Source organism: Notechis scutatus, chromosome 4, assembly GCF_049901735.1.
Source record: "Notechis scutatus isolate UNSWTSFEM ecotype Mainland chromosome 4, rNotScu1.2, whole genome shotgun sequence".
In the NCBI taxonomy this organism is placed as follows: domain Eukaryota; kingdom Metazoa; phylum Chordata; class Lepidosauria; order Squamata; family Elapidae; genus Notechis; species Notechis scutatus.
In genome coordinates this window covers 68425014-68441806 of record NC_142012.1, presented here as the reverse complement: position 1 = coordinate 68441806, position 16793 = coordinate 68425014, and the positions used below count along the sequence as shown (strand labels likewise).

The following is a 16793-nucleotide window of genomic DNA, read 5'->3' as shown; positions in this document are numbered from 1 at the left end:
CTCTTTGTGCAACCCACACCATGTTTTCTCAGACCAAAAAAGGCTATACTTATCCTAAGAGGATGGAGAGGGAGGGAGGGAGGGAAAGGAACCCCAATTGCCATGAGAGGAGGGGGGGAGGGTAGGGGGGGCTTCACTGAAGCATAAAGTGGGGCGGGCGGCCTGAGAAGCGGGTTGGGTGAGAAAAGAGCCTTCATCGGCGCTGTCCCCGGTGCTGAAAAACGGCAACCCCCCCCCCCTCAACATACAAGGAGAGCCGTGGCGGCAGGAAGAAGCCGCCCTCCTCGCTTGCAAAGGCGCCCCCGGGCTCGCTCTTCGAGGCCTTCCGCGGGGGCGAGCAAAGAGGGAGGGGGCCCCCCCGGAGGCGCCCTCGCGGCGGGCACGCGCACGCCGCCTTCTTTCCTTGCCCATTGCCTTTCCCGGAGTCCCGGGAGCGCGCGAGTGTGTGTGTGTGCGCACGAGCGAGCGAGAGTGAGCGAGTGAGTGTGTGACAGAGAGGGGTGAATGTAGTGTGGCAGCCTACGAAGGAGCTGGATGTAACCGGAGCGTCGGGAAACCACAAGAGCAGCCTTGGAAAAAACCTGCAGTCCAAAGCGGGTCTTGGGCTAGACCCCCCCCCCAAGAGCACTGCAGCAGAGGGGCCAAAGCTTCCCTAACCCACCCACCCTCTTCCAGCAGCCAGATTTATTTTTATTTTTATTATTTTTTTTGCTTCTGCTGGGCTCGAACCCTTCCGCGGCTTTGCTCAATAGGCAGAGGATCTAATTTGCTGAGCGAGAAACGGCCAAGGGAAGAAGAAGGAGGAGGCGGTGGTAGTAGTGGCACAGGAAGACGAGGAGGAGGAGGAGGAGGAGGAGGCAGAGGCAGCAGAGGAATATTTCTGGCTTGGTGGACGCTCTACTTTTCATGGCAATGCAAAAACACCGGCAGATTTCTCCTTTCCTGGCTCTCTTTTTTGGGGGATTTATCTGGGGGGTCTACTCCAACGGCATACAAATAGGTGAGTGTCTTCTTCGGGGCAAGCAACCCTTTTTTTTTTGTCTTCCTCTCCCAAAGTCTAGGATTTTCTTTTATTTTTTTGTTCTTCCTCTAAAGAAGATTTTATTCTACTCCGGTTCATAGCATGTAAACTTAGATTGAGCTTCTCCTGCTGAAGGAAATGGATGCTAAGAGTTGCTTTCGTTAGAAACCGGTTCCCAGTAGCCTTGTTTCGCAATTCAAATGACTGCTTCCCAGCTGTACTTTTTTTTCCCATTAAAAAAAAACAAAAACCAGTTCATTTCCACAAATGCAGGTGACATTTCCCCCTGAAATCATGAAATAGGATCCCCTGGGATGGATTTAAAAAAAATAAAAATAAAAATCAGGTGTCTGGATCAGTGAAGGATGCAAATCTGAACTGGAAGGGTATTCAGAGTGGCCGCTGCCCTCAACATGTCCACCGATCTTAATCGGGGTTTGCAATTGCTAAAAAGCAGGAAGAGATGACCATTACCGTAGGTTAGGACAGATAGTCCTGAAAATCAGTGAGATTAAGGCCATTCTAGTCTGAGGCAAGTTCCAAGGCCATTTCCCCCCAGCAGAACTCATATTCCTCCAGCTCAGCCTGCAGCACTGATATCTTCTCTCACTCAGTCTGTTTCTGTCTCTGGTTCTGTTTTGATGTTTGTCTGTCATTCATCCAACAGGAGGGCTCTTCCCCAGAGGGGCAGATCAGGAATACAGTGCATTTCGTGTAGGAATGGTTCAGTTTTCCACTTCAGAATTCCGACTCTCACCACACATTGACAATCTGGAGGTGGCCAACAGTTTTGCTGTCACCAATGCATGTGAGTAATCAATCTCTCCTTGTGTTCCCTAGATTGGTAGGGTTGGGGCAGCAACTGCCATTGTGAATCATGCAAAGGATGAGAGTAATGATTGTGGCATTTTTATCTCTCCCAAAATAATCTTGGGAAAACTTGGTGGAGGGGTGAGGAGCTTCAACTATGGAGTATCCATCTAGCTATGATTGCCTGTCACCATCATCCTTCCATCCCCACCCCTCCCCTTTCAAACTGGATTGTACCACTTATGTTGGCAGTTAATTTTCAAGCACATTACAGGTTCTCTTTCTGTTTTACATAAATTGGCTTCAGTTGAGGAATGACCCCACCCTTCTCAATATAAGAGGTCCACATGTCTAAGAGGGGTGTGTGGTTTTCTCTATTTGTTTCTAAAATTCACCCCACTTATGCTGATGTATTTACTTCTTGAAATTAATTCTTTTTCTCTTGCAATAAGGGACTATTTGGGGGTTGGACATTTTATGTATTTGTTTTATTGTTTTCTATTGCAGAATGTATAGAATTTTTCAATCTGATAATTACATTTTTTTGCCTTATATATACGACCATTCATTTTATCCTTCTATAAAAAAAGGATAAACCTACATTTTCATCTCTCAACCTTTCCTTAGCTTGGTTCTTGATTCTGTAGAATACAGTATAGAAGTAGATGTTGAGAATATATATAATGAGAGTAACTGTGAGATGGTCTTTCTGGATCCTGTATCGATGGCTGACTGGTTGCACATGGCAGAGGATCTCTGATATCCCTTGAGATGGCTGTATCAGGAGCAAGATTCCATGTAGGATGTGTGCTGAAAGACACAATTATTTCTATGACTCTAATTTCAAATCTTTGACATCTTGCATTGTTTGGGAAAAGATACATTGAAGGGGAGTGCTAGAGGAAGCAACCCAAAAGCTGCAGCTGGATTATTGCTCTGAAAAGCAATAGCTGTAGAAATACTGATCAGCCATTTTCCTTTTTGCAATTTTACCATTTTAGAATTATACTGCCCCTATCTCTTTCTCAATAAATCACATCACTTTAAGGAGCTCTGTCTTGATTTGGGGAGGAAAGAAATGAATAGAAGGCACTAAGGTTCTGAATGGGGGGTAGAAATGTCTGTCCCTATACAATAATGCTGCTAGAATGAGGATAACTGGAATAGCAGTCTTGCTTGGCATATTTTCAATGAATCTTTAGCATATCCAGAATAAACATATGACAGTCTTCTTCCTTCTGCTTGGCCTTAATTTGATATTCTTCTTGTACAAGGTTGGTTCAAATCCATTGGCTTCCACAGAAGGTCATTGGATAATTAAGCTAGGCACTCCCTTTTATTCCAGTGTACCTTGCAGACTTGTGATTAAAAAAAAATGGTAGGGAAGACAGATGTACATGTCACCATGAGTTAGAGAAGGAAAGGTGGTATATACATCTAATTAATAAATATATATGTTTCCAGGAGTTTTCAGCAAAGCAAACCGTGTATATAGATAATGAAAGATCATATAACAAAAATAATACTGAGCCAAATCAAACCTGAAATAGCTTGGGTTTATGTTGTTGTTGCTAGCTTTCAGGTTTTTTATCCATGTCTTAACTGAAAAACACGTTTATTTAGGGGAATAGATGATAGAACAACAAATTATTGTGGCTGCTACTACCAAACTAACAACCATTGCCATTATTTCATTTTCTTTCCACTTAATTATTTACATACAGAAATGTGTCCTTTATCACACTTCATTGTTCAACAATATCTCTTAAGATGTTCATCACTGAATTGGACATTGTTAAACTTATTACAATATAAAGTGGAATGCAATGGTCAAGAACATGTTAGTCCTGATCTTACAGTCTAATTTTGGGCTGGAATTGAATGAATACAAAGCCCACATTACAGATTATTAGAATATCAATACAACACCTTAAAAGTCATATAATTAGAGAATGGTGGCTGAACTGACTCTCTGCATGATGGCCTGTGTAGAAAAATAAGTCCTAGGTAGAATGTACTTTGTCATTTTGTCACCTGAGAGAGCTAATTCCTCACAGGAATTAACTCTGAAATGCTAACTAAAACCATGATCTGCCCTGTGGATGGAAAAGCATATTCTACACATTCATGTGTTAGAGATTATAGTTACATGCAGCTGTCTGCAGTGAAAATTAACATATTGAATGTAATGGCTGTCATAGCAGAAAAAACCCCAAGTTCATCTTAAACCCATTTTATTGTAGAGTAGGCTTATGTAGGCAATACCTATTTTCATTCCTTGTATTAATTATTAAGTAATTATTAAATACCACTGAAATTTCACAACATTTCAAAATGGATAATGTTAAAGGTTTCACTGAATTCTTTATGAGAGAGGAGGGAGACTGAGGGAGAAGGAGATAATGTTAGTCTTCCAGAAAAACCTTTGGACAAAAGCAAAACTTATGACTATTGTCATCATTGGTCATGTATCGGGGCTCTTTTAATTTTTTTGTAGACTTATTAAAGGAAACTCATTCAGTCAGCCCTGTATTTTTGTGATTAAATGCAATACCCCATTATTACAAGTAGAATCCAAGTCTCAAATCTATTTTCATTTCAAAAGCAGAGCCCTCATAAGCACAGATCTTAATCCGAAGGCTCTTGGGTATATGCAGAATACATTTTCTTCATCTATTTTTCTCTCTGTTTAGAGCAGAAAAAAGATTTCTAGGAAGGAATGATCCCTACCACCTCTTCTTAGAAATGTGGTATAGTCAAGATCAAAATAATCAGTAAATCCACTGGGATCACCAGGGACGATTAAGTATATACTTTGAAAAATTGAGAAATATAAAAGTTTTAAAACAAAAATAAACCCAAGACTTTAAAAAAGCAAAATACAACTAGTCAGAGAGTGAAAAAACAATCCAAATTAAATTAATGTGCCATAATACTTTGAAACCAAGATTATAATGAACCAGCATTACAACTGAATACATATTAACTCATTTACTAATAAATAAGACATTACTATACACTTAACATAAATAAAGTCACAATTAAAGCATGATATTATATTTTATAGGGAGATGATGAATCTCTATTGAATAAGTTTGGTAAAATGTTAGAAATAAAACATTCAACTATATCATCAGATGTTTTATACAGAAATGTATTGATTTAAAATTTACCATTTTTAGTATGACTGATCTGAAGAATCAGAAAAAGACAAAAGAAAAAGACATTTCATGTCATATAGATGCAAAGAATTGAAGTTTGATAATGAAGAAAGAGGAGAAAAAGATGAAGAGAAAACATTAGATAAATGGTAAATTAACATGAGAACCACAATTATGAAATAATAAATAAAATAAAGTTCAGCCTGGAAAAAAATATTATTATTATTTGTATATTATCCCATGCTTTAAAAAATCTGGATGCTTCACAAAAAAAATCAATAATATGTTGAAAAATTCAATAGAACTTTTATAACATGCTCAATTCATACTTTGTAAGAAAAAAATACACCAAGGCCATCAAAATTAAGCTTTGAGTGCTCAGGGGAAGAGTTACTTTTAGTAGAGTTTAAAGAGACCCAGACAGGATCTGAACAGGCCTCAGAAACAAGTAGTTACTATGGTAATAGTAGCCATCAAAGACGCCTGGCCCCAAACATACCCCCACTTCCCTAACGTCTTGGTGGGCAGTACTTACCCAAAGATCTTCTTTTCAAGTGTATCACATAGTGTGTGCAGATTCATTTGGATGAGAGTTTGCTTCATACATTTATCCCTATTAGTCTGGAATAAGATATAAATCTACCTAGTAACATGGAACTCATGCCCAAAATATATTGGCAAATAATGCTTACATTGGGACACTTGGAGTGACATACAGGCTTGCATATGATTCAATAAGAAAAATCATTCTATCCCCAATATATGATTTCATCCTCTGTCCTCACTATCTTTGAAATACAATGGGGGGAAAACGTGTAGTTCTCCCTGATTGTTCAGTGCTTAAATTAAATCATATTGCATGGACGGCCATCTTCAGCTTGGGTTGAGATTATGGATTTGTTATTTCATCCTTAATAGGTTCTCATTTGTTGGCTGTACTTCATATTCCTTTAACATTTCAACTGTAGTTAACTTATAACTGTCTGGAATCTTCATAATATAATATTAGTCAGTGATCAGGACAGTTGGATTGGGTTAGGAAATATAAATTGAGGTGTATAATATTTTGATATTAACATCATAGGGTCAAATGGCTTATTTATTTTTTAATATCTTGCCAAAGACCATTATGAAACTCCTCTTTAAAAAAACCAGCTTTTTATTGTATAGTTGCTTCCTAAGCTATCAATATGCATATGACAGGATATGTTATAAATATGTTATAATATTAATACACTAATGTGTATATTTTTTTAAAAAAAGAATTGTATGTGAATTAATGAATATGAATTAATTATTTTCTTCAGCCATTGTAAAAACATTTGGCTAATATAGATAATCTCTATAACTGGAAATGCTGAGGTAAACTTCAGACAAAGTAAGATTCTTGACTATTAATTTATTCTCAGCCTCTTCACTATAATTTTTATATCTCAGTATGGCAGCAGATAAATTAAAAAATATTTTAGGTATTCACTGGAGCATATTGATTAAAATAGGAGCAATGCAAATATTAATCACTTGAACGAGATGGTATAGAACAGGGGTATCAAACTCACATCATCACAGTGTCATTACATGATGTATCGGGACTTTCCCCCCCTTTGCTAGACCGGGCGGGGGCGGGGCCAGCACGTGATGCCTTCGGTCTGTGGGCCGTGAGTTTGACACCCCTGATGTAGAAAATAAATGCATGTATCTAACAGTTTTCCATTGTCTACCTATTTCTTTTAAAAGAAAATAAATAGATAATTACAATAACACCTTCCTTAGATTCTTTCTGGTATAGCTTAAATGTTATGAACAAGGTAAGCCAAAGAAGAAATTGTTGAGAGCTTTGGGGCAGGGGGCTGAATGTATTTATATGGCACTGTACCTAATTGGTGCCCACTGGAACTTTCCACACAACCATATCCTAAATCACCTCAGAAAGGATTTCAACTACTGAGTCACTCACAAAAATTGGCCAAGTCAAATCTGAGAAGTGGCATCTTAATTTTCTATTGATGAAGACGAATCAATGGATCATGCAAAACTTGCTTACATGACAGTTTTAACTGGCAGTGCCATTACTGAAAAGCATCAGGTAAAATGTAGATTACATTTTTGTCTCAGATATGCAACAATCTCAAATATGGAGCAGTTCGTTATTAATAGGCATGAAATGATACATACGCCAAAGTGAACCAAACTGTTTTCTAAAGTTGTTAAGAAAGTCAATTTCATAACTGAGTAACTTATGCTAGTAGTATCCTTTCATAGCCAAATTAATGCAACAGAAAACAAGCGAATAAGTAAAATCATCCAATAAAAACAGAATATAGAGAAGTCAAAATGGCATATATTTTTCTGTGGACTGTATAGACCTTAAAGGAAGGCTACAATTTTCTGCAGATAATCTTAAAATGCATGTGGTTCTTTATTCACAAAGAATACACTTTGGGAGTATTCTTTGCGAAAATAAGGGAGAATATATGATGTTTTCAATTTAATCTTTATTGGCAGGAATAGTAGTGGTAATAATTTACAATTGCCATCCTTTCTGGTAAATACATTACTTCTGAACGTAGCTTTGACCAAAGATTAGGGAAGAAAAGTCAAAGTTATGTGGAATGCGGCAAGAAGAAAAAAGAGAAGGCTTGAAGCTATGAATATATCGGTTATCCTCACCTGGTGTACTCCAATAGATTGGTTTCCAATTACTATTGTTTTTTCTCTTTTATATGTTTTTTGAATAGTGGACCTAATCCAACAAATATCAGTTAGGTGAGAAATGATAAGGGATTTTAATAAATGTTCTAGAATAGAAAGCCAGGATGTATTTGTGCATAATCATTTGAGTATAAACTCTGGTAGCCAGTTATCTTTAATTCATGCTATGCCTGTTAAGACAGTTAAAATTGCCAAAAGAATTTAAAGGACACACTTAAAATAAAACAAATCAATAAAAAATAGTGAATGTGACACAATAGTGATCTGATAGTTGACAAACTCACATTTTTCTCTTTGGCTTATCAATATTATTATTACATACTCAAAAGCAAATGATAAAAGAGAAAAGTAAATAATGTAATGGGATTATGTAAAATTACACATTATTAAAGGTTTAATTAGGGACAAGATGGTTGTAATTTATTTTGGTATTTGACTTTAATACAAAAAATTATTGGATTTGATAATGCAGATGACAAATATATATATCATATGAAATGCTACCTTTGACAAAAGACATCAATATTAGACAGATCCACTTCACTTCCGTGGGCTTTACTTCAAAAGATACAGGCAGGGCATTGTGATAAGAACTCTTTTGTAAGAGTGCTGGCAGGAAGATGTCCACCAGATGGCAGTATGGACCTAAGCAACAGAAAGGCTGCACCAATTGTTCACTCTCACTCTCTTATGCCCAACAATGCGAACATGCAGATATGCAAATCCCATCCCACCCCACCCCCCAAAAAATTGTGTATGTGTATGTCTAGAAAAGAGAGAGAGGGAGAATATATCTGAAACATGGTTCATGATATATTATAAGACTTGTCCTAAAAACGTATTAAAAATTGTAAATAACAGTATTCAAATAACGTCAAGAAATCAATCACAAGGCATGTCTTCTGGTGAATGTTTCCCATGCTTTCTGTGAGCAGAAAGGCAGGTATAATTTTAAGGGAACAGAATGTTTTGAAATATATCCATTTTTGCTTGACATTATTTATGAATTATATGTGCCATGTCTGTGCAATGTGGCCTTCCAGAATTCAAATTTCTATCTCCAGAGTTCCTCAGGAACTATTGTTCCCTGTGACATTCTGAGAAAAAATAAAATAAAAATAAAAGCAGATTGTCTTTTACGGGAACTTCCTAAATTGTCCCCTGGCAACCACCATCCTTCTGAGAATTCTGCAGATTTGCTGAACTTGCTTATACTGTCAAAGTCCTAAATACATTGGGGTCAAAATATTAATAACGGGTCCACTTTGCTAAATACTTATCTAAATCTAAATTCTAATTCTGTGGACCTTTTTTTTTAGATTAAAAAATTAGCAAAAATTGAGAGAATAGAGAACACTTTTCAGAAATTACCACAGACAAACAGGGATATTACGTAACGCCTTCCTTTTCTTATCCCAAGACATTACAGAATATGTTCTTTCAGGCTATTATGGTGTAACTGCATGCATACATCTCCACTGTGAATTAAGTGGAAATCATTCCCAAGGAAGCATGTGTAGCAAACTTTTCCCATTTGGTGCATTTCAAATGTGTGGGATTATTGTTCCCAGAATTCACATACACCCATTTCTGCTGCAACCGATTGCAAATGAAAGCTGTGTTATCAGCTTCATTAATACTAGGCCTCCAGAGGGCATTGGATTGGCGAGAGCAGTTATTTGCAGCCTTCCATGCTTGATTCCTTTGCTACTTTTATGCAAGTAAAGAGGTCAGTGTCTTCTGCGGGGAGGTGTGGTGTCCATTGGGGCAGACATAAAGGGAGAAAAATGTTTATATCTCCCTTATTCGACTATTGTAGCTGTTTAACTATTTTTTTAAAGAAACACCATTCCAAGGACACTGTAATTTTACTCCTAGGATACATCAGGGTAAGAAATAAGGAGAAAGATTAAGAGAGCTTAGATACTCAGCCTCCCCCAGACTACTCAGCACCTACCCTACCTTCTCTGAAGCTTTCCAAGGACAGAATTTACTATCCTTGGAAATACCCAACCCTGGAAATTGTCAAGAAAGTGGTGCACATGATCTGATGTTATATTTTCACTTCAGAGTTCAAAGTCCCAGACACAAGAGGTGAAACTAAATATCATAATGATAAGATTCAGGAAGCATTATACCAAGATCTATAGGATTGCAATCTAATAGTATTTTATACAATTGTAGCAGGAGTACATTTTTCTTTGATGAGAGCTTTTTTTTTTTTGCTGCAGAAAGGACCACAGTAGAGATATTGGGCAAATTTTCATCCCTTTTCATCAGTTGCCTATATATTATTTTTATTAGAGCGACAATTCTTGGAGAAATACCATAACAGTGTGGATCTTGAGAAAACAAAGCTATTGAAGTTTTAAATGTACTATATTTGCTTTTTGTTTCACAAATTATTCTGTTTTATAAGGAGAGATTTGCAATACCTTTTAAAGTAATTCAGGCAGAATGCAACTGAAAATGGCTCTTTAAAGAAATGGCCTATATACACATGAACATAATTCTATGATTTGGATATACTGTATGTTTAAGAATTGCAACTCAGAACTACACTTGCTATTGGCTGTTTGAAATATGGTGATTATCTGAAAGTATATGTATTTATTATAAGCCAATGTTAATATTTTTAAAAATACTTTAAGCACTATATTGAAAACAATATAGTTATGTTCTGGATGAGACTAGTAAATTAGGTATTTTATGTGACATATTATAACCACCATGAGTATTTATATAAACAGTTTATATAAATATAATCATTATCATCTCATTATCAACATCTAAAGCATCTAGCGCTTCTATAGAAATGTGATAAGACTATAACTCTCAGTATTTCCAGTTCAATAAGAAATTTAATCATATCACACATTCTTCCTCTATTGTGATATATGCTATCACCTGCCAGCAATATCCTTTTAACCAGAAAAAAATAATTTCATTTATTTATTAAATTTATATCTTTATATTATTAAATTTATATCTTAAATTTATATTTCCCATCTATCCTACTATCAAGTGACTCTGGGTGGCTTACAGTACAATGTCATCACATTATAATGGACTCAAGATTAAGATCAGGAATCAAAGAAAGGATAAAGTAATTTCCACTTCATAGGTTAAAATATTTCTACCAATCTCATGGAGCAGGGGTGTCAAACTCGTGTCGTCACTATTTTGTCACGTGACATATCGCAACGTTTTTCCCCTTCCAGGCATAGGTATGGCCAGCGCATGACACATCCCACCTGTGGGCCCTGAGTTTGACAGCTCTGTCATAGAGAAATCATTCTGGAAAAAAGAATCTTTACCAACACAATTTTGCTAGAGATTGCTAAACTTACATGCAAAAGTTTCAAGCTATCACAAAAAGGCCTCAACAAATACAGCAGGATTTTTCAACATATTGCAAATGTTAATTGTTATGATATTTGAATATAGCTCACATATAATCATATTTAACTATTTCTTCATAGCCACTCTGTCTACCATCTTACTCCACTCCCACCATCCAAATTTAAATCTTGCTTTAGCTTAGCCATTCCATGGAGCTGACTAAGTGGTCTGTGGCTTGTGAAAGTTGATGACTTTTGATAAGATTTATTACTCAGATACAATTCCATCAGACTTCTAATTTATGGGCTATAGTAGTTTGTAAAATAAAAAAGGTACTTGTTTTGAATGCTATTTTCCTGTTGTTGCAAAAATTAAGCGTGGGAGTTATATAGGAAAATAGTGGTATCAAGTCCTAAAGTTCTACTCCCATAATGCTATGCAAAGCTCATTATATGCATAACCACACATTCAGTCTAGTCTTTTTTGGTTCACTTTCTTCTTCCATACTGTATACATTTCAATGCAGATTATAACTTTCTAATTTTTATTCCAGCTGGTATTTAAGGTTTTCTCTAGAGCTGTTTCCATAAACCATTCCGTAATTTGTCATTGTTGTTTTTGTTTGAAAAAGCAACATGCATATGATAATTGATAAAAATAAAAAAATACAGTGATGATTGTATCCAGGTACTTGTAGCGTGAACAGGCATTGAGTGTGTGATTCACAATGAGTATTGGATAAAAAGTGCTTTGATCACTTATGAGACAGTGACTTTGATGCATATGAGAAGCCCATCTTATTTTATTATCTTCTATAATCAGAGTAAAATATGATATAGCCAATATTCTTAGTTGATAAACACAACTTTTTCAGTGGTTTTCTGCAAATAGCAAAATACTGTGCATTCTCCATTGTTTCATTTCTCATATTTCTTTGACTTTCAGTGTGATATTATAATAAATCAAATTATTTATTATAAAAGAAACTTTAGGCTTCTTCACTTAGAAACTATTTGAAATTCATTTTTCAATAGCAAATAAATTTAATTACTGTATATTGCTGACAACCCATTCAAAATCTGAATTGGACTAAGTTCCAAATGAATCTTCGCTATATTTACTGAATTCATTCTCATTAGTTAGGCTGCTATATATCTTTGGATTCAATACATTTACATGTAATTAAAAATATAATTAAATTATATTTTTAAGTGATGGTCACTTATGTTTCATCTTAATAGCTGATCAAATTTCACTTGCATGCTTGATTAAATAGGACCTTGCATTTCCCTTGAGGCTGTAAGTTAAGAATGCTTTATCAAGTAGTGCTGACAAAAGTATTTATAAACGTGTCATGATGTATCCAAATGTTTTTTGAATACTACAGAAATATCAGTAAAACCATTTCCTGAACTTTTTAGCAAGTGATAATATTTTATTATAAGTAAACCTTATAATATTGGTAAAAGCGTATTCCTAAGAAAAGCTTTGCATTTTGCTGTGAGTTGATCTTTTTAAAGGATTCCATCAATTCTAGATATTTTAAAAGCACATTTCTGTATATTATGTTTTGTTTTACCAGAAATTACCAGGTATTTAATTCATTCCATTTCATTTAATCAACACACATATTTACATGGAAGAAATCTCAGCAGTCATGGTGCTGAATGTGTTTCACTGCTTCCTTCATGGATGAAAAGGAAACAACACAACAGAACATTAGTAATACTGTTAAAAGACAAAGGTCCTTTTAAAGGTGATTTGTGGCTGTATTTTCAGTGCAAGGATTAAGCTACTTGGAAATGATACTTGCATGACAAATTCTTATCATTTTAATTATAAAGATGTGTGTTAGAAATATGAAGTTGGAAGAGTCCAACACCCCTATTTCAGAATGGCAGTAAACCAAGCTAGGCAGCTGCACACATTCCTGCAAACAGGAAGGAACTCACTACCAGCCAGTTCCTGTAATAATTGCTAAATCACTCTTACTTTTAGGAGGTTTTTCCTGCCATTCAACTGGAATTGGTTTGGACAACATTTAAATCTGCTGACATTTTTTTAAAAATGTCATCTCCGCTTTGAAAGAAAGAAAGTAGCACCAGGCAACTACAGGCCAATTACTTGGTTATGAATACGTTTTAAATAGCTTACTGGTGTAGTTACTGATGCAGTCCAACTGTATCTAGTTGTGAACAAAGTTTTTCCCTTCTAGCCAGAAAGGGAAAGTGCCCAAACAGCATAGAAACAAATATCAGCCCCTAACTGATAAGATGATTTTGAACACTGAAAGATTAAAAAGAAGACATTGAATTATCTTAAGGCCAAATGGACAGCAGATAAATCTAATAAACAAACAAACAAAAAATAAATAAAACCAATGTGAATGTACATATTGCATTGAAGAAGGCATTCGATTCCCTGCTGTGATTGGATATGTGCCAGAAATAACTGGAGTCAATAGAAACAACAGAAGTTTTGTACAAAAATTGATGGCACAATGGAAGATATGTTTGTTAGTGATAGATTGGTGATAGATTGGGAGAGATTAATATCAAGAGAGGAATCTGCTAAGGAGATTCACTATCACTACTACTGTTTGTATTTGCACTGATTCCTCTGTCAACAATACAGAACAAGTTCAAGCCATGGTTATCAAACATTAAAAACATCTGCCAACTATCATATCTCTTTTATGTGGACAATCTGAAACTGTATACGATCTGAAATAGAACTGTTTATACAACCAAGATATTGCAATGGAGTTTGGATTGGACAAATGTGTCACCTTTATTATCAACGGGAAAAATAGTTTCAGTCATTAATTATGCAGCTGTAATGGTGGACAGGACTTAAACTGAAGTAGAAGTTCAGGTTAGATCATAAAAATAATGACAATGAATCATGGCCTTCATTCACACAATAATATTGACAGACTCTATTTACCAACGAAAATAAGTGGGTGTGCGATGTTGAAAGTATACCAGACAGCTGAAGAAGAAAAAGGACCATTGGAAGAATATCTGAAGGAAAGTGAAGAAGATGCACAGAAGCTAGTACATCATGAAGATTTACTGAATAAAATACTAAACTGGCTTATAAGATGGATCGAATGAAAAATAGAAAAGAGACATGGCTAGGCAAACTATTGCATGCCCAATACATTAAAAAAAAATAGCAGGCAAAGCAGATAACCACGACACCTGGCAATATCTAGGAGCAGCAAAATTGAAGAATAGACAGAGGGGCTGATTCTGGCTGCACAAGGCCAACCTTCAGAATAAATGCATACCGAAATGTAATTGAGAAGATAGCAACAGGCGATATCTGCAAAGATGCTGAACAAACAGTGGACTGTCACCTAGCTCACTGTTTCCAGAAGATCACAGAGATTGACTACAAACAACAGCATGGCCAAGAAATAACAATTGGGCCTTGGAAATACTACTCGCCTATAAGCAAGTGACCTCTAAACAAGTTATAGAAAATGAAAATGCTCTTAGAGTTTAGAATTCAAACAGACAAGCATCTGCCATTCAACATGCCAGAGTTAAGAATTGATGACAAGAAAGACAAAAAAAAGTCTAGATAGTGGATGTGGCAGTACCTGAAGAAAATCTTTCCCATTCCGATGTTTTGGTGAGTAAATTCCACAAGAAGAAATAATCACATTTCTAAATGTCATGAATGCTATAAAATGGCTATGTTAGAAGCAGAAATTACTGGCTGGTCTTTCCATTTTAAAACATTGATTTGTATTATTACTTTTCACATTAAGAGTGGAAGGGAATATAATGCACAAATCCCCTTGGGAATCCTTCAAATTTTAGCCAAATTATCCTGGCTTTCTTAGTTACTGAGTTACCACAAGAGAGATTGAGGGGCAGGAATGTTACTTGTTCCATTGCCGGCAACCCACCATACAAACTTCAGTGAAAATACTGTACTTTCTGAATCTTCTCCTGAGAATATGTGCTAGCCTGAAAGCCCCAAACACTTAGGTTTCATTAATAACACATTCAGTAATCAAGATCTTCTAGAAACCCGGTGTTGTAAATTCCAAGAGGAATCGTGTTTATTATCTCATGGTTTTTAACATTCTATTCATTTATGAATTCACTTATTAATTAATAAGAATAGAAGACCAATAAAATAAATGTTGTGGAGTCAACTGAACGTTGTTTTCATTGAATATATACACATGGAAATGTAATAGTTATTTGAAAGATGAAAGGCTGTTTTCAAAGCAGTTATACTTTGGCCCAAGATTTGACTGTTCCCAACATTAATAAGATAACTATCTGATGAGAATAATTTGTGTTGTTTGACATGAACATGATTGGAGATACCAGGCAAAATAGTAACTTTTAAATTCAAGAATAAAAACTCCTATAACCTTATTTCTCAGACATGCTAACTTTGTTTTTGCCAATTTAGTGCTGATGGTAATTAAGAAGATATGAATTATAATGACTTTGCAAAATATTTTGCCAATGTAAGAGAAAGAAAAACAAAATGTATGCAAATAAGAGCTGTGGTGGTGCAGTAGTTAGAATGCAGCATTGCAGGCTAATTCCGCTGACTGCCCGAAGTTTGATTCTGACTAGCTCAAGGTTGACTTAGCTTTCTATCCTTCCCAGGTTGGTAAAATGAGGGCCCAGATTGTTTGGGGGGGGGGGGGAATATGCTGACTATAAACCACTTAAAGAAGCTGTAAAGCACTATGAAGCGGTATATGAGTCTAAAAGCTAGTGCTAGTGCTATATGATGTTATTTCATCAAGAAATCCACAGTGATTATTATACAAAGACATTTTAAATGAGGCATAATGAATAATGCAGAATTCCCTTTCCCAGGTATTTTTACATTCTTTTTGCAATAAAAATGGCACAATGAGATTATTTTGAATCCACATCTTGCCAAATTGAATCCATGTTTTAGACAAATATTCTAAGTCAATAAGACAGAAATGCTGCTGTTTGAATCCATATAGTTAATTCAGTGTCATGTTCACATGCATTTCAAATGTAAATAATAAATAAATAAATATATATATACATACATATTACAATATATTACTGATACCTTCCAAAAATATGTTTGTTGCCATTTCTGTTTTAGCAGTAAATAGTATAATTTTTTTTAATCTACTTTCAAAAAAAAATTATTCTTTTGTGAATAATTATCTCAGCCATGTATCCTATTGTTTAACATAAAGTTAACTTGTGAGCTAGACACTGAATCGCAATACTTTTTATTACATATGTAACTTTGGAAGCGACAAACTCATGCAAGGAATGAACAAGTTCTGTGCAGTGGTGGGATTCAAATTTTTTTACTACTGGTTTTGTGGGCGTGGCTTGGTGGGCATGGCTTGGTGGGCGTGGCAGGGGAAGGATCTTGCAAAATCTCCATTCCCTCCCCACTCCTAGGGGAAATATACTGCAAAGTCCCCCTTCCCTCCCCGCCCCAATAACCTGCTTTCCAGCTCTGTTCTCCTGTGCAGAGCAACAAAAGAAGACCCAGCCAATCAGCTGGGACTCGGGAGGCAGAGAATAGATGGGGGCGGGGCCAGTCAGAGGTGGTATTTGCCGGTTCTCCGAACTACTCCAAATTTCTGCTACCGGTTCTCCAGAACTGGTCAGAACCTGCTGAATACCCACCTCTGGTTCCGTGCTGAAACTTTTTAAACTATTGCTTTACATATACTGTCCTGGCATTTAATTACATGTTCTTGGATTCTTTAA

General features: G+C 35.9%; 1 protein-coding gene across 6 annotated transcripts in view; it reads left to right on the top strand.

Moving 5' to 3' along the window:
- The first annotated feature begins 459 nt into the window (after positions 1-459).
- Positions 460-16793, top strand: part of GRIA2 (glutamate ionotropic receptor AMPA type subunit 2) — a 78610-nt gene continuing 62276 nt past the window's right edge. For 4 of the 6 annotated variants that reach the window (XM_087963660.1, XM_087963661.1, XM_087963659.1 and 1 more), the window contains exons 1-2: positions 460-1000; positions 1689-1829. In XM_087963660.1, the coding sequence (XP_087819786.1) occupies positions 907-1000; positions 1689-1829 (235 nt within the window). In that variant the 5' untranslated portion in view covers positions 460-906. The remainder of the gene's footprint in view (positions 1001-1688; positions 1830-16793) is intronic. The other 2 variants (XM_087963657.1, XM_087963656.1) reach the window with 2 other exon arrangements.